Consider the following 27,951-nt stretch of genomic DNA (forward strand, 5'->3'; position numbering starts at 1 on the left):
AGAGCATAAAAGGAAAAAAAGCACTAAACTAGAGAAGTGCTTCATTTATTAAAAAACACTGTTTTTTCTACTAGAAGTTTTTAACTATCATTGGTATGTTCAGTGCTGGTCTTTTGTCACCATAATGTTACCGAGTCGCTGGCAAATTCACCTGGAAATAACAAATACGATGATTTTTCAGGTAAGTTATATAAATTCTTTAATAACAATCTCACCAAGTTAGGCATGAAGCACACAACAAGAACTACAGCCAGCTTCTTACTTGGGAACTACTACTGGGGCAGGGAGAATAGGGACGAACACATTAGGGACTGTTTCCAACAAACTCACACTTGTGTGCTAAAGCCATCAATGTTCTGGTCACTAAGCTGAACACACTCATCAGAAATGAAACTTTTTTAAAAAGTCAAAAGACAGTGGAGGATCAAAATGTTTCTCTTGATAGAATATCTGAGTAGACACTCCTGAAAGTTAAATGAGATGTGTAAAAGGTGAATTGTATAGATCTGAACAACAGATTTGAGAGGCAAAGCCATGCCAATCTACTTTGAACTAGGAAAGCACAGGGACTGCTCACCCCTCAAAGTAAGTTTACACAGTCTGTAAATATAAAAATTAAAGGTCCAGAGGAAATTCAGAAGCAGTTCACGGGTTGTAATACTTTAAGTAGTCCCAAGTACCCCCTAAACCCTTGAAAACCTTGAGGAAGAACTATCTTCAGCTCTTCTCTGACTAACCTACTCCAAAGGTAAGTTTGGAGTTGCAGAAGGGCAGCGACTGTGACTTTCAAACAGTTTCAACACCCAGTTTCCATTTAATTCCACTGGAGTTAGCTGGAGTATAAATCTAATGCACAATTAACCAACCAAAAGGTATCATGGACCAGCTACACAAGCAAACAAGACAGTGCCTAAGCATCTTGCAAGGACTGTGACTTCCAGGATACAGTGACAAACTAAGCAGAGTTTCAGTAGTTTCCTAAACCTTTCCACTAGTGTAAACTGGCACTGCCACCAAATAAGCACTCCTGCCTTCACACTTCCCATTCCCTCCCGTTAGCACATGCATTCACACACTGCCTGGAGAACTGGATCAGCACAACTCTGTTTCAGACACTGCCCTCCCAGCCCTTTTGCCAAGCTGGTGGAAAGGATGTTCATATTTTACATATACACCAGTTCTCTGCGGATGGGGTGGTAGGTGGCTGTGATGGCTCAAATGAATGAGTGACATCATCTTAAGCTTACTTTGAGATAAACTTTAGAAAGCAGCCTGGTATTACTCCTCCCAGAGAAGCGCACCTCAACGTAATTAACAAAACTGTGAGAAGATAAACTTCTTTATCTTTTTGGGAGTGAAACCCCCAAAAAAGCTCATTTTAGAATTTAACAAGGTTCAGGAAAAATCTTACATAATCATCAGCTTCTGAAAAAGCCTCATGCAGGCCTACACTTTTATAGAGTGACCGTGAAATCCAACTGTTCCTCCCTTCTTGCCACAGTGGGTGCATTTATGTGCACATATCTCAAGAAAGTGAACCTAAGTAACTTCAGGAGTGTATGAGCAAATAGATGAGGCAGGCCAAAACACCCTTTTGCTAGAAAGCTTTAAACATATACTTTTTATTTAAGAGGCTACCATGAACTAGCCAGTGAGGATTCCTAATGGAGGACACCAAGGGAAAATAACTGATATGCTGACAAATCCTCATTTATAAAGAAGAAAAAAAAACAAACCCACAATGGAAAGGTTCAGAGCCTCAATGCTCAGAAACAGAATGTAAGACTGAAGCAGAATGCAGAAATAATACTCCAGAAGATCCAGGAAAATAAGTTTATTTCAGTCAGTAAACAATGTTTTTAAAATCCTATAAATGATTCTTCCTTTGGAAACTTTCATTTGCAGTTAAAGACACAAGAGCACGGCAAGAAGGGACAGGTGATCACTGTCTTATGATTACTCCAAATAGCATCCAACTCAGCTATCTGCAATGACTGTTCTTATCGACTGTCATAATTGATTTCACATTCCAACTGTGAAAGCTATTAAATGTGTGAATGACAATTTCACCTCTATAAGAACTTACAGAAAATTAAGCTTCACTAATGTACTACGATGTTACACTATCTTACTGAATAAAGCTGAAAATAAAGACCAGTTGATACAATATTTGGTTCTTATACCACCTGAGAATCCAATCCAAATCAATAATGAACCTGGGGGTACTCCTCTTACAAACATTCAAATTATAAATAGAGGAATATAAAGTTATATTCTGTAACAGATACATTCCAATAGACAAGACAGCTCCAAAAAATTAAAAGGAATTAGCATGGAAGTTCTCCCATTTGTGTAAGGTCACACAAATGCCTTGGCTGACCATCTACATTTCATTAGACTGACACAGCTATGACACCCTGAAGGCCACAGGTGGACTGGGAAACAGCCTTTGACCTCCCACATTCATGGTATCACTCTCCCAACTAGGTCAAGCATCTGGATCTGGAGAAAACAAAAACGTAGCTTTTTGCTTAAACCTCAGTTCTTCCTCCTACATTTTGCTTCCATGGCTCCATGTATACTGTAGCTGGATACAAATACCTCATTAGCAACGTATGTCTTGGGGGCTATATACAGCTTGAAAAAAAAACAGAGAAATAAGAATGCAGAGATGGAATTTTCCTCTAAAATCCTGTAAAATGCAAACAATAAGCGAGACTCCCAAATACTTGTACAAAAAGGCAATGTGCAACGATTCAGTTCTTATATAGAACAAGTCACCAAGGGATTCAGGTGCAGCAGCCCTGCATTTTCCTTGGGACACTGTAAGCAACTTTGAAAAGTTGCATAAGAGTAAGGAGAGAAAATAGAAGTAAATGTTTTATCAGGGAACATACATTTTTAAAACCAGGACATTAATCACAAGATGTGATTAATACACAAGGCAGCAGTTGGATTAAGTGTAAGTCACCCTCCTTAAATCATTTTGCTGCATGGATTCAAGTTCGACCCCAAAGCACTCAAGTTAAACTTTCCAAGGCAGTCAAGTTTTTATTCTCCCTACCTTTCTGTTTCACTGCAAGTCCTGGTTCAGCTTTCTCTTGCAGTTTAGCAACACTGTCCCCTGAAATTCTATCTGCCATGCTCTTCGTTTCCACAGTTCCTATAACAAAACGGTTTATAGTCATATGAAACCAAAGATACAATAAAAATTTAAAATAAAAAGCCATGCTAAATACCTGTTAGACTTACAGTATTTACCTAATAAAGTCTAAGTAATTGCTAAAAATACACAATATTGTTTGTATACTACCTGGAATGCATAATGCACTTCGGTTTGTTTCAAAGGCTTTAGCTTTAAACACATTTCATACTAAAGCCATTAAGAAATTTCAAGCAAGAAAAGCTGATTTCTGGTGGCTGAACTTCACAACTTGCTCGTAATACCATAGAAGAGCCTAGTCCACAAATGCTGTTCACTTTTGATGCTACCTAAAACAGTTTCATTTTTGCAAAAAAATGAAAGACCATTTAATCTACCAATTGTCTTAAATTAATTCCCCCAGTTACAACAGGACGATGTTCCCAAAAGCAAAGTAACACACAGTGGAAGAAAGCTGTAACATTCAGGTATACATCTGATTTCTAAATTATCTGTCCAGGGAGAAGAGACATTCGGGGCAGATGGACACAAAGGAGAAACGATTCAGCTCCACTTGTACATCATTCCTGAAAATATACCTGTGCATTGAACACACGTGGTCAAGAAAAGTTAAACTATTCATACAGTTTGTCAAGATATGTACAGAATGGGTAGAATATTTAGCTTTAGTTTTATCATTAAAAATATATACACACACACACACCCCCCTTCACTTGGAATAATATGTTCAGTTCTCACATTCCTCAAAATGCAGCAAAAGCAGAATAAATTCAGAAATAGGCAAGATTACAGATACAGAAAGAGCATGCGTGATTAAAACAGAGGTACCAAAAACGCTGCCCAGGAACTGAACCCAGCGCTTCCAAATCTCCTTATCTGCAAACAGGTAACTGTAATGCAAAGGTAAAGAACAGATTCACAGGGCCCCTATCTACAGCCAGGACACCTCAGGTAACTTTTCCACCACCAGAACAAATGAGCAAACAGTTTTGATAGCACAGGAAGAGATTTACCAGATAGAGCCCTCCCCAATGCTTGGGTTGAAACATCCAACACTTCCAAAACCAGCGATGAAATTACTGCATGCAGCATAAAGCTGAAGCTTTCAGGACGTACAGATCAATAGCGGAGGATCTACTCCTCCACCCATGCCACAGGAAGCATCCACAAAGATACACAGTCCATTGCAGCAGAAATGCTGAGTTCTACTAGTTTAGGAGGAGATTAACACACAGTAGAGAAAGGTCAACCAGCACTTTCACTTACCTGTGCTGACTAAGGCCAGGATGAATGGTCATTTAATAAAAGTGAAACTAGCATTTAAACATTCATCACCAACCTATACAGCAGTGCTACAAGTTACCCATAAGGTGTGGAGCTTAGCAGAAAAGTCAAACCAACGGTGGAAAGTGAAGCACTTTACTCCATCATTTCCATTTAGAAAGTAATTCAGTGTCTGAAAGGAAACCTGTTCAGATCTCAATTAAGAGCAACTGCAAGTTTAAAAAAAAATTACGTTCAATTTATCAATCAACTTCTAAATTAGCAAAAATGGTCTCTATTGCATGATACAAGTTTTGCTGCAAGGCATGTTGGAACTATAAAAGCAGTCATTGCCTGAGTGGTAATTAATGTAACATTAACTATAAAAAAAAAAACAAACCACCCAAAAACATTTGCTCCAATACCATTAGGAATTTGTTCATAATAGAGGTGAGCAAATGCTGGTATAACTTGCTTTAATTACCAGGATAGCAAATATACCTGGTTTTACTTAACTAGTCTTCCATTCACCACTTCAGTTTTATTTATTACAAGTTTAGTCATGACACTAGCCCTTGTGTGTTCTCCTGTTGTGCATTTATTTATCTCCAGTTAATATTAGAAAATACAGAAATCTCTGATCATCATCACCAGTAACTACAGAGACCAGCGTGCAACAGGCATCAGCATAGCTCCAGGAGGTTTTTAATACCCTCTGGACAACTTACTGGAGCACCTCTGAGCCTTACTCACCTACTGCAGCTCTGCTGCATTAGAACAAAAAGAGGGCTAATGCCCCAAAGTATTTATCACTTAGGTAAACTGAAATTTGAGTGCGCTGGCCTGCAGCATCATGAAAAGAGGAGTATTTTAAAATATTTACCTTAAAGCCAAAACATGGGATAAGTCATTAAGCGTATTTCTTCTATCAGAAAAACTGGATCCAGATTTTAAAGGAGGGATGATCCTCTAAAATGGGGCGTGTCTGGTCACTGTAGTTTAGTGCCAGTTCAGGCTTTAAAACAAATATTCAAATCTTGGGAAATAAAAAAGTTATAGGATCAGCTAAGGATCACTAAGTAGTAAAATAAGACTACATTTAATGGAATCCAGATGGTATTTTTCATCTACAAAATTATTAAAACCTCACAGCACATAAGTACGTGAGATGTGGCATAAAATTTTCAATTTTCGAGCACCAACTTGAGTTAAGCTCCTAAGTCAACAGACGTTCATATCCAAACTGCCAGATCTTTCTCAAAGTATTTAAGGTGCCTAAACATACTTTTAATTTTTTCCCCAAGTCCTTTTGAAAACATGGCTATTGGTTGATATGAAAACACTACCCAAGCTCTGATATAACTTCAGTATTTTGCCTCAGACACATGGAAACCTACTAAAACACAAACCCAATGAAAATGTGGATGCTTGCGAAGACACAGCAACATGCAATCTCTTCACACAGATTAAAAATAGTGACATTGGCAGATTAAGTGTATGAAGATCTTCATGCTTCATTAGTCTAAACAGTATGCTTTTAGCCAGAATTAGCTATTTAAAAGGTATCAATTCAGAGGTGTTATTGTATCTTCTGAACTGAGATGTTAAACTGATTTATGTACAGTGACTTCTTCATTAGAAATAAAATATCAGCTCCCAGGGCACAAAATCATTGAAAGAAAACTTGAATCAGAGTAAATAATCAGGTCACCGCAATAGGAGTAGGAGGGAAAAGGGCATTTAAATGCAGACAGAAATTGCAGTTACACCGTTATATGAGCTCCAGTTAGCAGCCAGTTTTATTCCTTATCTATGTGTTTCTCTAGGCTCTTCCTCTTGGCTTTCTTACACAAAGGGCTAGCAGTACTACGTTTAGATTCCTTTCTTCCTGATGTGAAAGTATTAACTACTTGGGATATTCTGAAGAGAATCTAGTTTCCATTTAGTATGCAAATACAATATTTAATACACTTACATACAAAAGCTGGTGACATAACCAACTGCAATGAAGCACCTTCACAGATAAGATAAAATTATTTACTTATTTGTAAAGCCTGGCACAACTGTCTATTATACTCAGTTAAAACTATCTCAGGACTAAAATCTTCACTTAAATCTTGTCTAAAGAGACAAAGAAAAATGACTAATGCAGGTGCAAAGCAGATGAGGAGGAATGTTTATTGATGATTGTACCATTTGTTAGATAGCTCCAGTCAACAAAGACTCAGAAGAGGTTATCATCCAAAGGCTGGTAAAATGGCCTGTAATCAATACAGTTACAGTTTATATCAATCCACTTCCTAATGGGCAAGCACAGATACCACAGATCTATTATCACAGGTGACAGTCTTGACAGACTTAGTGTGGAGGAGTGGCTGGTACAGCAGGGGCACGATCTAGGATCCGTGAGCAACCCATGTTTTTAACAGTAGCAGGGATATGCTGACAAAGACGGCTGGTGACCTTGACCATCCTTCCCTGGGCAGAAGAAGGAGCCTCGCCACGTGATGAACAACAAAAGCGGAACAACACCCGGGATAAGGAGGAGGCAGAGATCGGCGAGACCAGCCAGCAGCTACCAATGAGAAGGGTGTTGTGAACGCGTGGACAGCTGTGATTAACCAATTATAGGTTGTTATGAAGCGCGTGTCCGAAGGTGTTGTGAGTGCGTGGATAGCTGTGATTAACCAATTACAGGTTGTTATGAAGCGTGTGTCTGAAGGTGTTGTGAGTGCATGTATAGCCGTAATTAACCAATCATAAGTTGTTAGGAACCGCAATTAGCCAATCATAAGTTGTTAGGAAGCGCGTGTTCATAGTAGATAACTATATAAGCCCTGTTATAAGTGTAAATAGAGGAGGATGACCATACTCATATTGAGATCCATCATTACTCCGGATTTGCACTCCCGCTCCGCCGTCGAAACTGGGAAACTCCGACACTTAGTACCAAAGCAAGGACGAGATGACTACAGAGCTACTTCCTCATCTGCTGTCAAGACTAGCACAGCCAGGATTCAGTTTGGAGTCCTGGCACTGCACACCCATCAGGTGTGACGGCCACAATGCTACCAGGGGTGACTCCTGGCCGGCACAAAGAGATGGGCCTTTTACAGATTCTCATTTCCTGCTGATAATTCCTCGGTAACAAATAAGGACCTGGCCTTCCTTCCCCAGCACTCTCAACAGAAAAGCCACAGGGCTTGGTTCCTTACACCTGTCTGAGCTAGTGGAAGACGACATGGGATAGGATTCAGTAGTGATGATACCCAGATCACCTTCCCTGTCCAACTCAAATCACAAGGTCCTAGCCTGACACCAGTCCAATGCAATACAGTTGACCACGGCTGTAATGACAGACATTGGAGAGAGTCAAAGATCTACAAACATGTGCCATTTTTTCAATACTCAGAGGAATCTTCTCTAATCATCAAACGCCAGAGGTTCTGCTTAACACCTTATCTTCATCTGTTCTCCAGCTTACACTTGCAGTATCGTAAATGTCTCAAGCTATGGAAGTCACTCAGAAAGGTTTGGCTAGTCTTGAATTCGCCCAGCCATCTTTTCACTGAAGAAACCTCAGAAAGTTTACACAAATGTGGATGGTTTAATGTACTCCTTATCAAACAAACACCCAGGGAAATTCCTTTTTGCACTGGCCAGTACTCAGTTAATCTCAGGGAACATGCCTTTTTTTGTTTTGTTTTGTTGATTGGGGTTTTTTTACAAATATGATCTTTTCATTTATAAACCCAAAATTTCTAAAGACCAAACACTAAGACTTCAGATCCTTGAGAAATGATGAAAAATTCAGAAAATAAATGAAGTTTGGATTCCCTAGCCAAATTTAGGAAAAGTACTCTTCCTAAATATTAGTAAGTGATGAAGTTACAAATTTAGGGTTCATGGCTGTATGATTTATCCCTAAAGGAAAGCACATCTTGCCTCACAAATGTCTTTCATCCTACTAAAACAACCTTAAACTACCTATCTTAAGTCTTACTAAAACAAAAATACTGCTCTGCTGTAAAGATTTAACAAACCTTTACATGTGACCTTATGTAAAGGTAACATGGAATAATTTTATCAACTCAGACATACTGTCCACTAATCCCCAGTGATAGAAAAAAAAAAAAAGCCTCCCAAAGTTTGGGAAGGCATATTTGTCTGAACTTGCTAGATTCTGAAGCAAAGAAACAGTTCTTGTGAAACTAATAGAAATAGTTGTAGACCAACTAAAAAAGCCCAGTCAGAGAGAACATAATAAATATCAAGAGCAGACTGAATTTATATCTGCAATTGCACATGAGGAATGCGAGCAAACTGAACTGAGTACCACTTTCTATGTATCGAATCCATGCAGAAAAAATTTCTGTTGGATTCATGAATGCAGACTGGGACTATAAAACAAGCACTGATAAATAATAAACACGGACATTTAAGTATTTATGCTATTCCTATTCAATAACCCTCCAGCATATTTAATAGAAATAATATCCTCCCTCTAGTTACCTTCTTCTTCGGGTCTGGCGCGTTGCCTTGATCCTTTTGTTGAAGGCTGCCTTGATATTCCTGCAGGATTTTCACTCTTTTAAAAAAAAAAAAAAAGCCCACAAATTTATGTAATTGTATATAAAAAATTATATATATATAAAATTTACTTACATGTGTTGCTTTTTTTATCTATATGTACTATATATAAAAAATATTCACTTACAAAACTGACCCACACATAGACTTGACATATTCTTAATCTTCTATTTTCCTCAAAGTCTGCAGGTATTATTCCTGGATACATGCTAGCTATTTTCTTTTAAATGAACCTATATGATTAGATTTCATTATTGTAAAGACAACATCCAAATGTGAACTAAGAGTATCCAAGGCAGAGCAATCCTGTGAAACCTGTAGAGCATCTATGATGTCACTGCTGGTCTTCGGTCACAATGCTTAGCTATCAGTGAGCTACCGAAAGGAGTAAGATGCTTACGATCACCTATATGTTTCAGCTACATCAGATACACAGTTCCTCTTTAACCTTCTGGGAAGTGTTTTAAATTGCATTCCAAAATAGAAGCAAAGACTAAAAAACTGTGCCACTAGAATTGCACAGTCCTTTACTCAAATGGCACTTTCCTGGACAAAGACCCTGGACAAACTAAGAAATGGGTCCTGCCAGAAAGTCCAGCAAACAAGCAGTGGATGATCTGAAGGTGCAACTGGTACAGGAAGGATAAGAGTTCAAAAGTGGAAAAGATCAAATAGGAGGAAAATTCAGGACGCTTCTGAGGACTCTGACCTTAGTCCGAAAGTGATTCAGAGAGGCCAGGAAATGAAAGCAGGCAAGCACACACAAGAATTATTTTGTTTTCTCTGGATATAGTTTGCACTGCCTGAAGTCGAGAACACCTGACTGACAATACCTTCTGCAAAGGCACTATGTTGCAGAGGCGCAGGTCCATGAGAGCTGCCACTACTATAGGTAGGGTATACTACAGTTTTACTACAGCCGGGGCCCAAATGCCTCCAGAGAAGGTGCAAGGTGTAAAGGAGGACTCCTGCCAGCCCAACAAAACTCCTGGGTATGGGATCAGGGTGGGAAGGAGGCAGTCTATCCCCAGTGGATGGACACCAATCTTGGCTAGCAGAAGGGGCAGACTTCTGCTTACATGTAGACTGGCGGACGGAGCCAGTGATGGGATCTGGCCCACTATGCACGCATGCAGGGCTTCCAGCTTCTTACAGGACTGTACGTACTAATAAACCAGTAGCTTCCAACAAGCTATTCATGCTTCTCATAACTTTCCTGTCCTTTCACCTAACTCCCTGATTTCATTAGCAACATTTGTTGCTAAAGAAGCAGCAACCACCTCTGAACACAACAGATGAAGTACAGGTGATTTACAGAATACCATTTTATGTTTCTATGCTTTCTATCCCTATAATACATGTCTGCATCTTATTCAAAATCCTGAAATATGTTTAGCACCTCACAGGATTTCCTCCTTATCTGCTTTTTTGTAGTTTGTGTGAATTAACAGTCCATGCAGTTTGCATCCAAGATTTATTGCCAGCCCTGCTGATAATGTCCGTATTGATAACATAAATGAGAATTACAAATTCTTCCATTTCTATGCAAATGTTAACATTATATGTTCCAATAACCTGTAAGAGAAAATAGTCAAATTACACAATGTAAAACATTCATTTTCCATAACATCTTGCATATAGGACAATGGACCACGCATGTCCTAATGGAAAATAACACTACAAGATGTTTAAAAATATAGGGTACTGGTTAAGTATTTTTACTCAAACTACTTTAGGTGACCATGCAAGAGAAACATCCCACCTCTACAAGCTTACAGCAATGTATCCACTGGCCCTGGAGACACAGCTACATGAAGGAGGGGAATGAAGTTGACATGTCAGGAACATAGTGATAAGTTTGCTTTGAAGGCAAATGTTGCTTTTTTATATGCCAGAATGCACCACGAGCTCAACAAAAGTTCTTGACAAACAAAGGGGAAATGCTTATTAACAACAGATAATGACAGTATGCAACTCTGATAAACCGAGAAGTTGAACTGTTGGAGGTGCTTTATAGGACAGTGAGCAGTCTACGCCAGAGTCAGCTTCAACAGTTAGTTTAGGTCCTTTAGAAACTACATCTCCTTCACCTCCATGATTGTAATATAACATGTATGCTCAGAATTTCAGGTGTTCGATCAGCCAAAAGAAAGCCCTACATCCTACGCTTCGCAAAAATCTAGCTGAATGGACAGTACATGGTCCTGCTTTGAGATAAACTAGTTTTCACTTGCACTATCTTCACTTGATTATTACAATTATTATTTGACCCACAAGCAGAGCTACCAATACTTTTGTTTCACTCTTTAGAAAATGCTGGCATATTATAAAGAAAAATAGACAGAAATCCAAAATGCATAGCTAATACTGAAGTGGTTAATCTTAATCTTAGTTCATCTTAATTACTACCATCTTTCACAATCACAACACTATGCAAGAAGCAAAAGTAAAGCTTACATACCATCAGGGTCTGGCTCTACGGGCCCGCAGGCCACATCTGGTATACTCAAACTTCAGCAGCTCTTGGGGTGATGTAATTATTAGCACAGGTGGGAAAGGAGTTGAGAATAGGTGCTGAGGCTTCTGGAGGAGTGGATTCAGTCATTTATTTATGTCAGGTAGTGACTACAAACACCGCTTAACATTTTTGTAGAGCCACATGTGCACACTGGCAACAGGTGCAAAGTAAAAGCTAAAGTTTAATCACTATGGTAGCACACAAAAACATAAATATTGTGGGATTTATGATCTGAGTCTTTCCAAAGGGAGATAAAATAGGTCATTCTTCCTCTTACAAATTCATAGGCTCCAAGACTTTGAAAAGCAGTCACTGGAGCCATTAAAAAGAAATCTTACACTTCATCTCACACCATCCTGGAAAAAACATATTAAAGTGGAATCCTAGATGGATGTATGCACACTTCCCAGTTTTGAGTAATTACGCTTCTATTTGGAGAGGATACAGCAGCCTTCTGTAAACCATCCAATCTGCTGCTTTGTCCTCATTATTAACCTTTAAATAGGTTGACTTTTACTTTAAGACATAAGAAAACGATGATTTCTAATGTTTCAGCAGGTCAAGAAGAGGAATATGCTTTGAAAAGACATCCTGCCAAACTGTTAATTCCTCCCGCTTTCCATGCAACAACCAACCTCTATATTCATGAAAGGATGTCATGAGGAGTTTCTATCTGTGACTTTTATACTGCTCTCATAACTAATTCTGTATATGCTTAACATACATCTCCTCTAGCCATGGCAACTCCATGCATCAATAGTCAAAGGCAGAAAAAACACTCCTACCCAAGCAAGGGAGGGGGAGAATTCATTATATAAATAGGCCACTGGGATTTTCCCCCTCTAATTCATCAGATCCACCGACAGTTCACTAATATTAAACAAGAATTCAGTCTGCGAATAGGAATCTAACTCAATCATCCCTCCACAATGTTTTGGATGACTTCTTTTCTAATTAGATCCACAGTGCCAGGAGGTATATTTGCACCTGTAATGTAAATAGTATGTATATAAATATAGAAGTTTTATATAAATAAAACTACATATACAAATACACTTTTTAATTTTGTGCAACAGACTATTCCTCAGAAATACACACAGCTCATTTCTAATGCTTTTACTGCAAGTTATGTATCCCTCAAAGACTTTCTTTGCTCTTTCCCTCAAACTGTCTTTATTCCCAGTACTTATTCCTAAAATGGCTATCATTATTAACAGGCATAATTTATTAGTGTGCAACAGCAACAAGGAAAGATCTCTATTTGCTAAGGTCACTTTGACTGCTGTGATGATAACACTTATTAGGAAAGTATCAAACAATTATCTTTTCCTCAAATGAAGGCTCACAAGGTGGTGTTCTATTGGTGTTAGCTTCTGCTAATTAAAACCTTTCAAACGCAAAAAGAACTATTAGAAAAATCCCGCTTTTTAAAACCTAAGTTTTAATGACGGTTTTCTATTACATGAGCCAGTTATGAATAACTGACACCAAAAAGAGAGGGTCATTCACAGTACCGGAACAAAAATATTTGAGCCATGTTCAGCAGATTTCCATGGAACGATTCTCTCTGCTGTTTCTAGGGCAGTTATGTCTTTTTTTCATTCAGTAGTTGTTTCATTATATAGTCAAGATGAGTTCCAACAGAAATAGAAGTTCATTAGATATGACTTAGAGGCTGATTCAAGTGACCAGTTCCAGAGCAATACAGTTTGTAGGGCAAAAATAAAAATCATTATAGAAGTGGCCAAAAGTGACAGGATATTACAAAAAGCTTTAGCCAAGAGTTTCGGCAGCCATCTGTAAAATGGATGAGACTTTTCCAACGTGTTTGGCCTTAGGGGTAAATGACATACCTGTTCTGCAGCCACTTTCATATAAACAGCACCATACGCTCAGAAGCTCTACGACCTCAATCACCTTTTGTCAAAAGACAAAGTTATCTTTATTATTTAGAAGGTCAATCAGTCATGCTACAAAGCGTCCATTTTAAACAAGGCTTTTACCTGAGCTGGACTGAGAGCTAACAGAATACAACTCAACTCGCTCTGATCACAAACAGCGTGGTATGCAACAGCTAGCCTTGAAGCAGCAAGTAGTCTTCTTCTGATTGCCATGTGTTAGCCAAATGTCTCATCTTAATTCCTACTTATACTTGCTTTCTTTTAGTTCCAGGAAATTATAGATACTCATGTGATGACTCTTACATGCTGGCTAACATACAGTTTCTTTAGTACCAGAAAAATACATTTAGGGAAGAAAAAAGTCAACCTGTCAAAATTTAAGTAGCATTTTAAAGCTGGCCTCTGATAATTAGCAGCAAGAAAAATTAAGACTTGCATGAATACAGATAGAATCTTATTTACACTCCTAATCTCATAGGAGCAAAGCCAGGAACTAAGCTTTAAGTGATAGCTTTGCTGTACATGTAGAATATGAAAAAAAATATATAAATTAATTTGTTCTCTAAAGTAAATGCAGCACAGAAGCCATTCAGCCTGAAACTCCACAGACATCTCAAATGAAATAAAAGTTCCCATTTCCCCACTGCTTTTCCCCCCACTGTTTCCATGTTCTTATGCTGCCAAGCAGCGTGTCTGAAGAAGGGGCCTAATTCAAATACAGAAGAAGCAAGATGAAAATCAAGTGTAAGACAAAGAGCTCATAACGCTGTGAAGCCACGTGAGACTAGGCTTGGAAAGAAAGAGAAGCTGTGGCTAGGAGCATGAGGATAAAGAGTGGAGGAGTAGGAGCCACGGTAAGTGGGTAAGTGACCACGACAGGAACAAACCAGAAAAGAAGAAGAGGTTAATCCTCAGGGCAGAAAAGAGTGGGTGACATGTTAGGTACTGGCATATGAGCCATTGCTTGAGAGGGGCTGCTATAAATTGTTTCACTTGTATTATATTTACAAAAAGCTAAAGACAGATGCTGAAGATTTATTCATTATGCAGCAGAGACTACAAACTATGATCCAATACTCTTCATATGCATAAAGACATAAACTGTTTCCCGTCTTTTTAATACACTTGTTTCACTGCCACATGACTTAAATGGAGTTACAGTAGTTTAAATCAGGGTAAATCCCTGGAAATAAAAGCATTACCCTGCTGTGAAACTACTGTGAGGACAGGATGATCAACCCCAGTCCATTAGAATTCATTTCATGATGGAATTTCCTCTAAATCACTTTGTGCAGCTATCTTAGCTCTCCAGCTCTAAAAATTCATTGGGAACATTTTCATTTCATTCCTCTCTTCCAGTCTTAGGAAGATGTCCATTTGTCATGCACTGGTCTAAAGTGTGTGTTTTCATCACCTAAAAACTAAGCAGTGTCTACTGTTACACAAGCAAGTAGAGGAAAAGCATGTCATCTAGATTTAAGGTAATAAACCCACATGCCTTGGAATCACTCCCAAAAGCACTTAAGACGGGAAATGAAACTTTACTGCCCCAGTGTATTATTGTGGTGCCCAAGAGCACTACGATAGTTTGGGATGAGGCTCAGAATTTCCATTAGAGACCAAATTTGCAGGAAGTTTAACTTGGCCATGAACATTTGCTTCAGGCTAAAAACTGTTTTATAAGCTCTCCCTCCAAGTGCCAATAATTTAAAAAGTTTGGTTGGATTTCAGTCAAAGAATAGCTATAAATTTGTCATCTCATGTGGAAGACACGATGATGTCAGTGGCCCATAGACTCTCAACAGAGACTCCTGCTAGACTTGGGATCCTGCCTATTTTTTCCTAGCCTGAGCTGCTTTAGGTTAATTTATTGAAGTCTCACTCTTTAAACATTTAGCCATATGGCTCCATAATTCCCAAAATTGCCTCAGGTCATCAAGAAGCAGCAGATGCAGACACAATGCTATCACAAGCAACAGCTACTGTTCAGAGGCAATCAGTGAGTTGCTATCTGCCCTACCATCATCCAGCTGCAAAACATGGGCCCAGACACAACATTGGACTCACTTTCTTTCCAAAACAGTAACTTCTATTAAAGTACAAAAAAACCAAAAAACTAACAGCTTTCCAGGAAAGATTCAGAGGAATAAACAGAAAACTTTGAACAAATAAATATTTTTTCTCAAGTACCCAACATATCAATACACAGAAATAAAATCTGGAAAAGGAAGTAAACTGGGTAGACTTTTTCGGTCCAAGCTCAGAGAAATTAAAAAAACAAAAACAAAAAAAAACCCCAAAAAACAGACAAGCATCTATTTTACAGCTCTAAAACTTGTCATCTACCTACCTTTCAATCCTACATTCCTTTCATGCAGACTCCCAAATCATTCTAAAATGCAACACTTTCAATATTGACCTTCCCAGATCTTCTGTACTACTAACCTCATTATCTGGCTGGCACTTGCTATCTTTAGTGGGCCTCTGCATTTTTCTAAGTGTGGATTCCTTAGAATCTGCAGACTGAAAATAAATTAATTGCTTTAGATTCAGTGTGCTGAGAAGCGAGCTACTTACCCGAGTAACATGAAAGGGGAAATGAGCATAGAGTAGCACTGAGCACATTACAATGGTATTCTTATCCATCTACCTGCCCTCTTTACCTTGCCTCCCCCACGTAGGAGACTAACCAAGCAAAATCAACAGTTAAACACTGTTTTTTGAGTAATACGAGGAAGGTAAGAATCCTCACATCTGACAAAATTAAACTACCCCCTAACAGAAGCACCTTTGACGCCCATTAATCCCGAATTTCTACCATGAACCAGCACGCAACAGAACAGAAAAGGAGAATAGGAAATATTTAGAGGAGGAAGAGAGAAGATAAAAAGAACAACAAAATGAAAGGCAATGAAGAGATGGCTCTTAAGGCAGTTTAGGACTTTACACTGAGAAGGTCTGAAGTATGGGGAAATGGTGGATGTGTTCTTTCTCAAAGATGCAACATGATGAGCAGAGTCCACTGCAAATAGAGCACCCTTGCAAGAATCCAAATGGGCTTCCCAACAGTTCTTTCAAGAAAACAAAAAAAATTAAGCTGGAAGCAAGCAGCTTAATCTAAAAAGCCAGACAAAAAAAATACAGATGTACAACTCCATCCTACATGTCCTGCTACAGAAGAAGTAAGCTCAAGAGAGATATTAATGACTAGTTATGGCCCAAAGGAACTCTCTGCAGCCCCATCTTCCCCAAAAGCTGGCTATGGCTGCAACAGCAGCATGCATTACTGGGAAGACACATCAGGATATAAGTACACAGCTCCAAAAGTCACTGCCACCCCTCTCTGCCAAACATAATGTAACGTGATCGGGAGAATTCAGGCATGCAGAGTTCAGAAAAGAAACTGCTTATTAGATGTTCAGGAAGCACAGTCAGATGAGTCTGATGGCTCAAGTCAAGATACATCATGACAGAGACATGAAGTTACACACACGGCCTCAGTCACACTCTTACCAGATCAAATCCACACTGACACTTTCACTTCATGAGAGTAATTGCTGTTAAAGGAAGTACTTAATTGTTAAATGAGCAGAGAATACAAACATGCAAGATCATTATAACAAATGTTCAGTCCCTACCACAGCATGCCAAAAGTTATTGTTCTCTGAAATAAATTTCAATTACCTTTTTCTCTGCTTTATCCTTTCCATGTTCTCTTAAATGCTCCACATCTTTTTCTCTGTCCCTTTGTCTATCCCTTTCCCGATCTCTTCCTCCATCTCTGTCTTTCTCTCGTTCTCTGTCCCTAGCCTTATCTTTGTCTCTTCCTTTCAGTGTGTCCTTTTCTCTTCCTCCTTCATTTTTTTTCTCTCTTTCCTGTCCTTTATCACACTCGAGATCATCTTCTCGTTCTATGTCTCCTTTCCCCTTTTTTTTTTCTGTTTCTCTTCCTTGCTTGGTTGTTCTGCTTTTGTTTCTTTCCCTTTCTTGTTTTTCTCCTTCCTTAAAGGTGTCTCTTTCAGGGTCTTTGTGTCTGTCTTCATTATCCTTCTGTTTATCACTTTCCTTTTCTCTTTCTTCGCTCTCTTTCAAGTCTCCTTTGGGTTTTCTGTCTCTGCTTGAGCTTCTGTCTTTAATTTCAGTGTCTCCTCTACCCTAAAAAGAAAGTAAAAATTAAAAATTAATTCCAATACATGGCAACTCTATCATGCAGTTAACTTTCCACAGACAAAAATGCAAGCTAAAAAAACCCAAACAATAAACCATCAAGAGTGGTAGCCCCTGTACCCCACAAAAGTTGCAAATGCCTACCTCTTTATGGGTTTTTTGTTCTTCTGTTTTGGATTCTCTGCTTTCTTTATCTCGAGATTTAGAGGACAGAGGTTTCCCTTTAGCATCAGCTCTTTCCCCAGCTAAGATCCTTTTTACAGCAATATCACTGGACAGCTGCAAGGAATAGAAAAACATGATTGAAATGAGTAAATTATTTTATTAAATATCTCCTTTCTTCCTATCTCTGTCATCAACGTGACTTGGTGGTTTTTTTTGGGGGTGTTGTTTTTTTTTTAAATAAAGCTTGTATTTCTGCTCTTTTGGAAACATTATTTTGCAGGACTAATAATGCTCTTTTATGTCAAACACCTCCTTGTACTTCTTGTAATAATTTGATTATATGTGCCAGAGCTATATAAATATATGGTGCTTTTTATGTATTATATAGCACAATAGCAATTCTCATTGCAACAACCTAAATATTTTTCAAAATGGTAAGGTAAATGACTGACAAATCCTTATACCACAACTGCTAGATTTGTTAAACATTCTTAAAACCACACTATGTTGTATTTGCATCCACTTTTAGGCCACTCCACTTTCACCTAATACTTGCTCAATCAGCAACAGTCACTAAAGTAAAGAAAACTACATTAAGAATGACTTTCAATAAGCTGCAGTTAGTGTTTAAAAAGCTTCTGCATCTAGTTCATTTGTTAATACGACAAGCAATTATTAATTAGATCATTTAGACAGCAAGTTAATGTCATGTTTTCATGTCCAAGTGGCAAAGAGTTTGACTACATTAACAAAAAAAAGAAAAAAATCATCACATTGCCAGCGAATTCTTCCTGAAACAGGAACAGCTTTTAGATCACTAAAACTGATATTGCCCTGGGGGTTGACTCCTGATTCTTTCCTGGTTTGTAAATGCAAAACTATGAATTTTTGTGGGTTTTCACATTTGGACACTAACTTCTGCACATTAGCAACACTTGCCTGAACTAAGTAACTCCAAGAAGTGGGCTCAGCTCAGCACTAAAAGTATCAAGCTAGAGACTTGGGAAAAAGATTTCCTTCATGCACATCAAGCTTATGTTTCACAATAGAAGCCAAGGGGCTAATTGTCTTAGCTCAAATGGATAGACTATGTCCTCTAGATATTAAATCTAATCACAACATTCTATACAAAACTGTTCCATATCAAGCACATTTTCAAACTCAACCAGTCTCCGTGCATATGTTTATCAACTTTCCCCTTCCTGATCTCAAGCAATTCATAAAGAAGCAGCTCATAGCACTCAGCTAATTAAAACAAAATAACATAAATTTAAATGAGATTATCAGACAAAGATAATCCAAACTAAATCTGCAGACAGCCTGTAAACGCTGTAGTATTTCACAGTTAATTATACACTATTTCTTCACACTCATTAATTAATTCAAGGGGTTTAGATAATACCTTTGTATTTCAAAAATCTCTGTAACACCTATAAGCAAAGGATCTCCATTACTTTTAATGCAACAATTATTTTAAGAATGTAACAATTACTTTAAGAACTGCCCCTGCAGTTATTTTTAACAGGTTATCAAATTTCTCTTTTGCTGCATTTCCATATTCAAAAAAGTAAAAAAAAAAAAAAAAAAAAAGGCAGCACATTGGAAAAATTACTTTCATTACAGAATTAGAGATTTGACTGAAATTTTAAAGGAGATAAAGTCAAAGGTGGCAGCATCCGGTCATATAATTCATGTGTCTGCATCCCAAAGTTTTAAAAGTTCTGAAGCTTCATACTGTTCTTCAAACCTAGTAAATGTTATTAAATGACCAATGAATAAGGCAAAAAATAAAAAAAGTACACATTAAAAGCATTAACATAGCCAGAACGTATTTGAATGGGGACCTGGCTCAACTCTGCTAAGGATCATATACCATCTATCTGTTGTTATTATTATAAGTGGTGACCCAACGTGTATCTCGCGTAATTAAAAATAGCAGATGAGTGTCGATAAAGTCTGTTAGAAATAAGCTCTGATAATGTATCACTATGGGTATAAAATATATATAGTAATGTCATACTTTATTTAAGCAACACTTCCCAATTGCTTGCAGAAATTCATTGGTTTTTTCGGGTTCGTGTCCGGCCACGACACGCGCTGGTTTTACTGACAGTGGCTCTCCTGTTACCATTATAACAGCATCAATTGCCTTCTGAAGGAAGCTGATTTTGGCATCTTTATCCTGGTAAAAGAGCAATTAAGAAATAATACTGAGACTTCAAAATAATTCTGCACACCACCTAAAGACTAGAAAAACTCTCATAAGAGGAACAGTTGCAGAAAGCATCTGTACAACAAGAGCAGCATGTGATTTGTAAGGTCAGGAAAGAGGGCTGCCCCTGATTTATAGTTAGCTATTTATTTCTGATTAAGAAACGACAGCTTTGATAATGGATGAACACTGAACTGGAATGACCAAAGTGAAAGTATAACTTTGTCTTTTTAATACGTTTATCATTTAGCTCCAGTGCATTTTAAGACTGCTATAAGACCCTTGGCACTCTCTTTTCAAGCATTACATGTTAAAGAAAACAAAGTTTCGTTTAAGAAATGATTGCAAATATTACCAAAAAAATCACTAAAGAGTTATAACAGGACTGTTACAGCAGATATTGCTCAGAAGGACAGTTCTTGCCCTGAATATTTTTCAGCACAGAAGTCACAAAGTTATGGGACTTATATGAGTCTAAACTGAGGGACTTACACGCTTGTATGCATACTTTACAAACCAGACTTAACAGTGAGTAAAGAAAACATACGAAAGATGGTGGGAAAGGGATACAGGCACATATTTTTATCTCTGCAATTACCAGATGTGTTTTAGTTTTATAAATATACTTTACAAACAACTTTCTCCAAGTGCCCTTCAGTAGAGGTGATGGCTTTTGGTGATTATGCAAAATCATAAGAAAAAAACAAAGACAAAATAAACCAACCCCCACCAAGTAAAATTTTATTGCAGGGTTCCTGGCCCAGAGAATGAAATAATGGTGTGAAGACTCTGCAGCTGCAGAATACTCAGGGGGAAAAAAAAAGGTTTTTATTAATAAAACATAATAAAATTCAAGGAATATTTACCAGGCCCAGCACAGAAGTCTACTCACTCATCCTTTACAGTCATGAGTGGAGATAAAGAAAGTATTTTACTAGCCTGTTAAAAAGTAAACCCATGTGAGAAGAATTCTGTATGCATGTTTTAATAGGCATCGGTTCAAAAGAATATAAACTACAGCATTCAAACTGATAACTGGAAAGCCACTGCCGTTTCAGTTAATTCCGAAAAGGAGCAGTTGTAATTATCCAGTTAAAACACCTGATTTTGCACTGCACTTACTGTCTGAGTATCTCAGGTGCACAGATCCAAAATAACCTGGATCTAATCTGACAGACATACTGATAGAGAGGAAAGCAACAGAAGCCAGTATTTCCTCAGTTGAGCAAGGCCAACACTCTTTACAGGCCATCTGGTAGCACTATCTATCCCTGTGGCACTGGAGCTTAATAGAGCTGTTCATGTGTTATCTCAAGTCCCAGAGCCACTCTCCATAAACAAGAATCGGGTTCTGCTGCAAGCACATGAATGATAGTTAAACGCGTGGGAAGACAGTCTCCAGAGTCAGGGTACTTCCCGTCTTTGACTCTTCTGAAAGAATTAAAACAAACAACTGCCACATAGCTGGAATTTTCAGATTGTCTCCATTAACATCAGGAGCACTTCACCCTCACCAGTGCTCCCTGCATTCAAAAATAAAAAAGGAAAGGAAGGAAATACTGCAACTTTCTATTAAAATAGTCGTCCATCCTTCCAAGGACATATGCAATCTATTAATTCAGGGAAGGAGACAGGACACTATTCTAAACCAAACAAGTTTTCAAATAAAGATCCAAAATTTTCTCTTACATCCTCATCATTTTCAGCAGTTACATTATCAGTGTGTTCTGTCCATATAAGAAATCCTCAAGAACCCAGTGAGAAATCTACGGCTCCTACCTGCATCAGCTCTATCAAAATAGAAACAAACATCTGAAACTGCTGAGAGCTTAAGATAATATTTTTTATTGGGTAGCTTTCAAACAAAGGTGTCTCCACTATTCCAAGTGGTAAGAGGTGTTTTTTTTATACATATATATATATATATATGACTTTTTTGTGTATATCTATAAAGCTGATGTGGAAGATTAAAAGAGCAAGTCTGATATCCAATCTTTACATTTACAAGAGAACGACCTTTTACTAGACCGAACAAGATGAACCTTTCTGATAAACACGCCAACAGCAATACCATCCAATGTAGCTGTCCTCACGCTTTACATTGCCCTTACATCTCTCTTCCATTGATTGCTTTGACTGTACATCCCTGAAACAAACTAGAACTCAGCGAGGTCCACATGCATGCTCTGCAGGGCAGATTTGGCTCGTGGGATGCTTCCAGCCTGCCTCCCACCTCTTTCTACACAGGAGGAGGGGACCAGCTATCCATGCAATATGTGTTATCCCAACAGTGGAGACATAAAAGGTAGCACAGAAGAAATGGTGGGTACTTTAGGACCCCACTGCTATGTCCAGGTGAGAGAGACGAGTTGAAATTAGAAACGAAGACAGTTGCTGCACGTATGTGTGCATGACAGGGGTGTCCAAACCAGGAGCCAGCCCCAGCCGCCACCGAGGCTGGACCACGAGCTTCGGGCTTTCCTAATTTCAGTCTATGCACCTCATCACCTGCAACAGCACAGCACAGCCAGCTTGCAAGGAGCAACTGTCAATTTTTCCCAGCCCACAACAAGCAGACTGTGGACTACAGCACTGGGACTACTTCACAGTGGGTACAAACCTTTTCTTTTTTCTGAAAGCATTCTGCTTGTTCCAAATCTGTGCATCTTCTGCCAGATCGTCACACCAGATGAGTATCATTCCCTAGAGTTACATAAAGCAGATCACCCTCGCATAGAAATATATACAGCTATTTACAACATGGACTCAGGCTGCTGCTCTCAGACTCTAGCTCTCTGTCGGCAGTTTTGGTCTCTGCATAAAGATTACTCTCCTGATTTTCTAAAACTCCAAAAGAAATCACAGTAATTAAGCATCCTGTGACAGCCCAGTCTTTCTCCTGACCAGTGTCTTGAAAAGAGGAACACAAGCTAGAGCTGTTTTCCCCCACATTGCAGCATTTTAGTCTCCTCTGCCTGAACTCTTGAAAACCATGATCTCATGGACTGTGAAATAAATTCTCAGAGAGGTACTCAAGCAACTTGACAGCTATCACAGTATGCAGGTACAAACAAAGACCTTCCCAGGAGTTCCTAGGTAATCTGCTTTTTCGATCCACAAATAAAATGCACGGTGCTCTCCAAAGAAGAGGCAGCATGTGCTAAGCCACTCTTCGTCATAGAAACTATTGACAAGCTTCACCACAGAATCATAGAATCATAGAGGTCTTTTCCAACCTTAATGATTCTAAGATCATCAAGTCCAACCGTCAACCCAACACCACCATGCCCACTAAACCATGTCCCTAAGTGCCGCATCTACACGTCTTTTAAATACCTCCAGGGATGGTGACTCAACCACTTTCCTGGGCAGCCTGTTCCAATGTTTAACCACTCCTTCAGTAAAGAAATTTTTCCTCATGCCCAATCTAAACCTCCCCTGGCGCAACTTGAGGCCATTTCCTCTCGTCCTATGGCTAGTTACTTGGGAGAAGAGACCGACACCCACCTCGCTACAACCTCCTTTCAGGTAGTTGTAGAGAGCAATAAGGTCTCCCCTCAGCCTCCTTTTCTCCAGGCTAAACAACCCCAGTTCCCTCAGCCACCCCTCATAAGACTTGTTCTCCAGACCCTTCGTTGCCCAGCTTCGTTGCCCTTCTCTGGACACGCTCCAGCACCTCAACGTCCTTCTTGTAGTGAGGGGCCCAAAACTGAACACAGTATTCGAGGTGCGGCCTCACCAGTGCCGAGTACAGGGGCACAATCACTTCCCTAGTCCTGCTGGCCACACTATTTCTGATACAGGCCAGGATGCCATTGGCCTTCTTGGCCGCCTGGGCACACTGCCGGCTCACGTTCAGCCGGCTGTCAACCAGCACCCCCAGGTCCTTTTCTGCTGGGCAGCTTTCCAGCCACTCTTCCCCAAGCCTGTAGCGCTGCATGGGGTTGTTGTGACCCAAGTGCAGGACCTGGCACTTGGCCTTGTTGAACCTCATACAGTTGGCCTCGGCCCATCGATCCAGCCTGTCCAGGTCCCTCTGCAGAGCCTTCCTACCCTCGAGCAGATCAACACTCCTGCCCAACTTGGTGTCGTCTGCAAACTTACTGAGGGTGCACTCGATCCCCTCATCCAGATCATTGATAAAGATATTGAACAAGACCGGCCCCAAAACTGAGCCCTGGGGAACACCGCTCGTGACCGGCCGCCAACTGGATGTAACTCCATTCACCACAACTCTCTGGGCCCGGCCGTCCAGCCAGTTTTTTACCTAGCGCAGAGTACACCTGCCTAAGCCGTGAGCCGCCAGCTTCTCTAGGAGAATGCTGTGGGAGACGGTGTCAAAGGCCTTACTGAAGTCCAGGTAGACCACAGCCACAGCCTTTCCCTCATCCACTAGGCGGGTCACCTGGTCATAGAAGGAGATCAGGTTGGTCAAGCAGGACCTGCCTCTCATGAACCCGTGCTGGCTCGGCCCGATCCCCTGGTTGTCCCGCTCATGCCTTGTGAGCGCCCTCAAGATGAACCGCTCCATAATCTTCCCCAGCACCGAGGTCAGGCTGACAGGCCTGTAGTTCCCCGGATCCTCCTTCCGGCCCTTCTTGTGGATGGGCGTCACATTGGCAAGCCTCCAGTCGTCCGGGACCTCCCCCGTTAACCAGGACTGCTGATAAATGATGGAGAGCGGCTTGGCGAGCTCCTCCGCCAGCTCCCTCAGCACCCTCGGGTGGATCCCATCCGGCCCCATAGACTTGTGAGCATCCAGGTGGCATAGCAGGTCATTGACTGCTTCCTCTTGGATTATGGGGGGTTCATCCTGCTCGCTGGCCCTGTCTTCCAGCTCAGGGGGCTGAGTACCCTGAGGATAACTGGTCTGACAATTAAAGACTAAGGCAAAGAAGGCATTGAGTACCTCAGCCTTTTCCTCATCCTCGGTGACAATGTTCCCCCCCGCATCCAATAAAGGATGGAGATTCTCCTTGGCTCTCTTCTTGTCATTAATATATTTGTAAAAACATTTTTTTGTTGTCTTTAACGACAGCAGTCAGATTGCGTTCTAGCTGGGCTTTTGCCTTTCTAATTTCCTCTCTGCATGACCTAACGAGATCCCTGTACTCTTCTTGAGTCGCCTGCCCCTTCTTCCACAAGTGGTAAACACTCCTTTTTTTCCTGAGTCCCAGCAAGAGCTCCCCGTTCAGCCAGGCCAGTCGTCCTCCCCGCCCGTTCTTCTTATGTCGTATGGGGACAGCCTGCTCCTGCGCCTTTAAGACTTCCTTCTTGAAGATCGTCCAGCCTTCCTGGACCCCTTTGCCCTTCAGGACTGTCTCCCAAGGGACTCTCTCAACCAGCGTCCTGAACAGGCCATAGTCTGCCCTCCGGAAGTCCATGGTTGCGGTTTTGCTGGCCCCCCTCCTTACTTCACCAAGAATCAAGAATTTGATTCCATATTCAAATTTCATTTGAATGACCATTTCATGGTCGCTAAGCCCAAGACGGCCTCTGACCACCACATCTCCCACCAGTCCTTCTCTGTTAGTAAACAGCAGGTCGAGCGAGGCACCTCCCCTGGTAGGCTCACTTACCAGCTGTGTCAGGAAGTTGTCTTCCACACACTCCAGGAACCTCCTAGACTGTTTCCTCTCTGCCGTGTTGTATTTCCATCAGATGTCCGGGAAGTTGAAGTCCCCCACGAGAACAAGGGCTAGCAACTGTGAGACTTCTGCCAGCCGCTTGTAGAATGCTTCATCCGCCTCTTCATCCTGGCTGGGTGGTCTCTAACAGACTCCCAGCAGGATATCTGCCTCGTTGGCCTTCCCCCTCATCCTTACCCATAAACACTCGACCGTATCATCATCACAATCGTTGAGCTCTAGACAATCGAAACACTCCCCAACATACAGAGCCACCCCGCTGCCTCTCCTCACCAGGGACAGTACCAACAAAACCAACAATCCTAATTTAGATTTTAGTTATCCCAACAACAATAAGAACAGTCACAGAAATAAACGTACATATCAGATCAGTAATTAGCTGCAAGAAGTGCACAAAACATCCATGCAACTGGCTGTATTATAATACTTTCAGGTGCTATGTTAAACAATCACCAACAGATGCAGCTGTCTAACTAGCAACATACAAACACTGCGTTATTTGCCATGAATAAGCGACCAAAGGTTCTAATCAAGTTGGTAGCTGAAGTCAGCATCAGCTCAGCAAAGAGGCAGACAACAGAAGAGCAGCAAACAGAGACTAAAGTCACCCTTGTACTTAAGAAAACCATTTTTCAGTAATAACATTAACCTCCTCTTTCAGTAATTAGCCATTTGTATACTGTAATAAACCTATTGTGGAATGCATATACTAGACGAATGCCTCAGCAAGTCCTGGGATATTAAGCAAAAATATTTACTGTATATCTGTATACAGTATATATATATGTGTGTGTGTATACACACACATATATAAAGCAATAAATATAAAATCATACATTCCATTGAGAGACCACAAGACTCCTTAAAAAGCTGTGTGTGGATTTCTAGTATTTGTGATTTATTACCAATGCCTAACTACTTTAAGGCAATCTTTCTACATACTGATTCTTTTCATCAGTAACACAACAGTATTTTGGAAACCCAGACCTGGTCGTAGATTAACCCTCACTGTTTTGAGATCTTTACAGAAACAGTTCTTTACACACAACAGCTTGTTTGTGTCACATCCACAAATGCAATCTATCGGTGTTCACCCCATGCATAATATAACCAACAGGCAATAGCTTTTACAGTTTCTTCATAAAACTAAACACAGCTCCTTGATGTTGAATGCGGAAAAGACCAAAAGTACCTTGTGGCAAGTTTCAAAGAATACGAATATTACAGCTAAATAAATAAGGAAGTTTCATACCCACCTTAACGTTATCTGATTTCAATTCAAAATCTGTGTAAAGTCCTTTCATAAAACCCGTCACTCTAATTACCTTCAAAACAGAAGAAAAGGAGTAAGTTAAGAACACTTGAAGGCCTCTGTTCAATATAGCTTTTGTGACAATAGGAAATACAATGGCCTTATTCGCTTTCAGAGATGATACCTCATTTAGAACTATTTCTAGAGCAGGTTCAGAGGCCTGCTGTGCCTCTGAACATGGTCTGAAACAACGAGACGTAATCCTTGCTTACAGCTCAGGCCTCCCTTCCTATTTAATTCCATCTTTAACCTTGATGGTTGGTGAATCTGGGAGATTCACAACATAAACACCAGCATATGCATTTTAAACGCAGCTCTGCGTTATTTCCTTATTGACTTCTTTACATGTGACTATATATAAAAGCAGCAGCTCGGTGAATATAAAAATTAAGACTTTTTTTTTTTTTAAATGGGAGGTGGAAAAACAACCTACTAGCAGGTTTCACGAAAGCCCGAGGGAAGAAGTCAGCCCCCTCGTCTGGTCTTAACCACCACCAGCCACCCTAAAACCCCTGAGATTTACTTACTACCCTAAAACCCCTTAGATTCACTTGCTACTCTGAGCATACCCCCTGCAGCAGTGACCTGCCTGCGCCACCCAGCCCTGCGCAGGCCCCGGAGCCCAGGAAAGGTGACGGGGTCCCCACTCCCGAGCGAGGGAGCGCTTAGAGCCCCGGGTGTCCCCCCGGTAGAGCCCCCCCACAGCCCCGCGCCTGGGGGACCCCCCTCTCCTCCCTCCCCGCGGCAGCCAGACCCCCGCCCGCCAGGGGGCGGCCGAGCCCGCAGTCAGGTCCTGTTGCCTAGCAACAGCGGAGCGGGCCCGCAGGCCCGTTCCCGGCCCACCTCGGTGATCACGTCGTGCAGGTAGCGGAAGGGCGGCTTACTCAGCAGCCGGTCCGTCAGCGGCGGCTTGCGGATCACTCGGCCCAAGGATTCCTGCGTCCGCCGCACCACCGCCTCGTTCATGGCGGCGGCGGAACCGCGCCGCCGCCGCCACCGGCGGCTCCGCACA

At 40.5% G+C, this 27,951-nt stretch overlaps 1 protein-coding gene across 5 annotated transcripts in view; it reads right to left on the reverse strand.

The window, feature by feature from the left end:
• TRAF3IP1 (TRAF3 interacting protein 1) overlaps positions 1–27,951 on the reverse strand; it is a 48,228-nt gene extending 20,277 nt beyond the window's left edge. For 2 of the 5 annotated variants that reach the window (XM_076342009.1, XM_076342011.1), the window contains exons 1-8: positions 27,783–27,950; positions 26,884–26,952; positions 19,788–19,949; positions 17,747–17,881; positions 17,120–17,590; positions 15,881–15,958; positions 8,939–9,014; positions 3,065–3,163 (exon numbers count right to left, since the gene is read on the reverse strand). In XM_076342009.1, coding sequence (XP_076198124.1) covers positions 3,065–3,163; positions 8,939–9,014; positions 15,881–15,958; positions 17,120–17,590; positions 17,747–17,881; positions 19,788–19,949; positions 26,884–26,952; positions 27,783–27,905 — 1,213 coding nt within the window. In that variant the 5' untranslated portion in view covers positions 27,906–27,950. Of the gene's footprint in view, positions 1–3,064; positions 3,164–8,938; positions 9,015–15,880; positions 15,959–17,119; positions 17,591–17,746; positions 17,882–19,787; positions 19,950–26,883; positions 26,953–27,782 lie in introns of all 5 variants that reach the window. The other 3 variants (XM_076342012.1, XM_076342010.1, XM_076342008.1) reach the window with 3 other exon arrangements.

This window comes from Aptenodytes patagonicus, chromosome 6, assembly GCF_965638725.1.
Source record: "Aptenodytes patagonicus chromosome 6, bAptPat1.pri.cur, whole genome shotgun sequence".
NCBI lineage: Eukaryota > Metazoa > Chordata > Aves > Sphenisciformes > Spheniscidae > Aptenodytes > Aptenodytes patagonicus.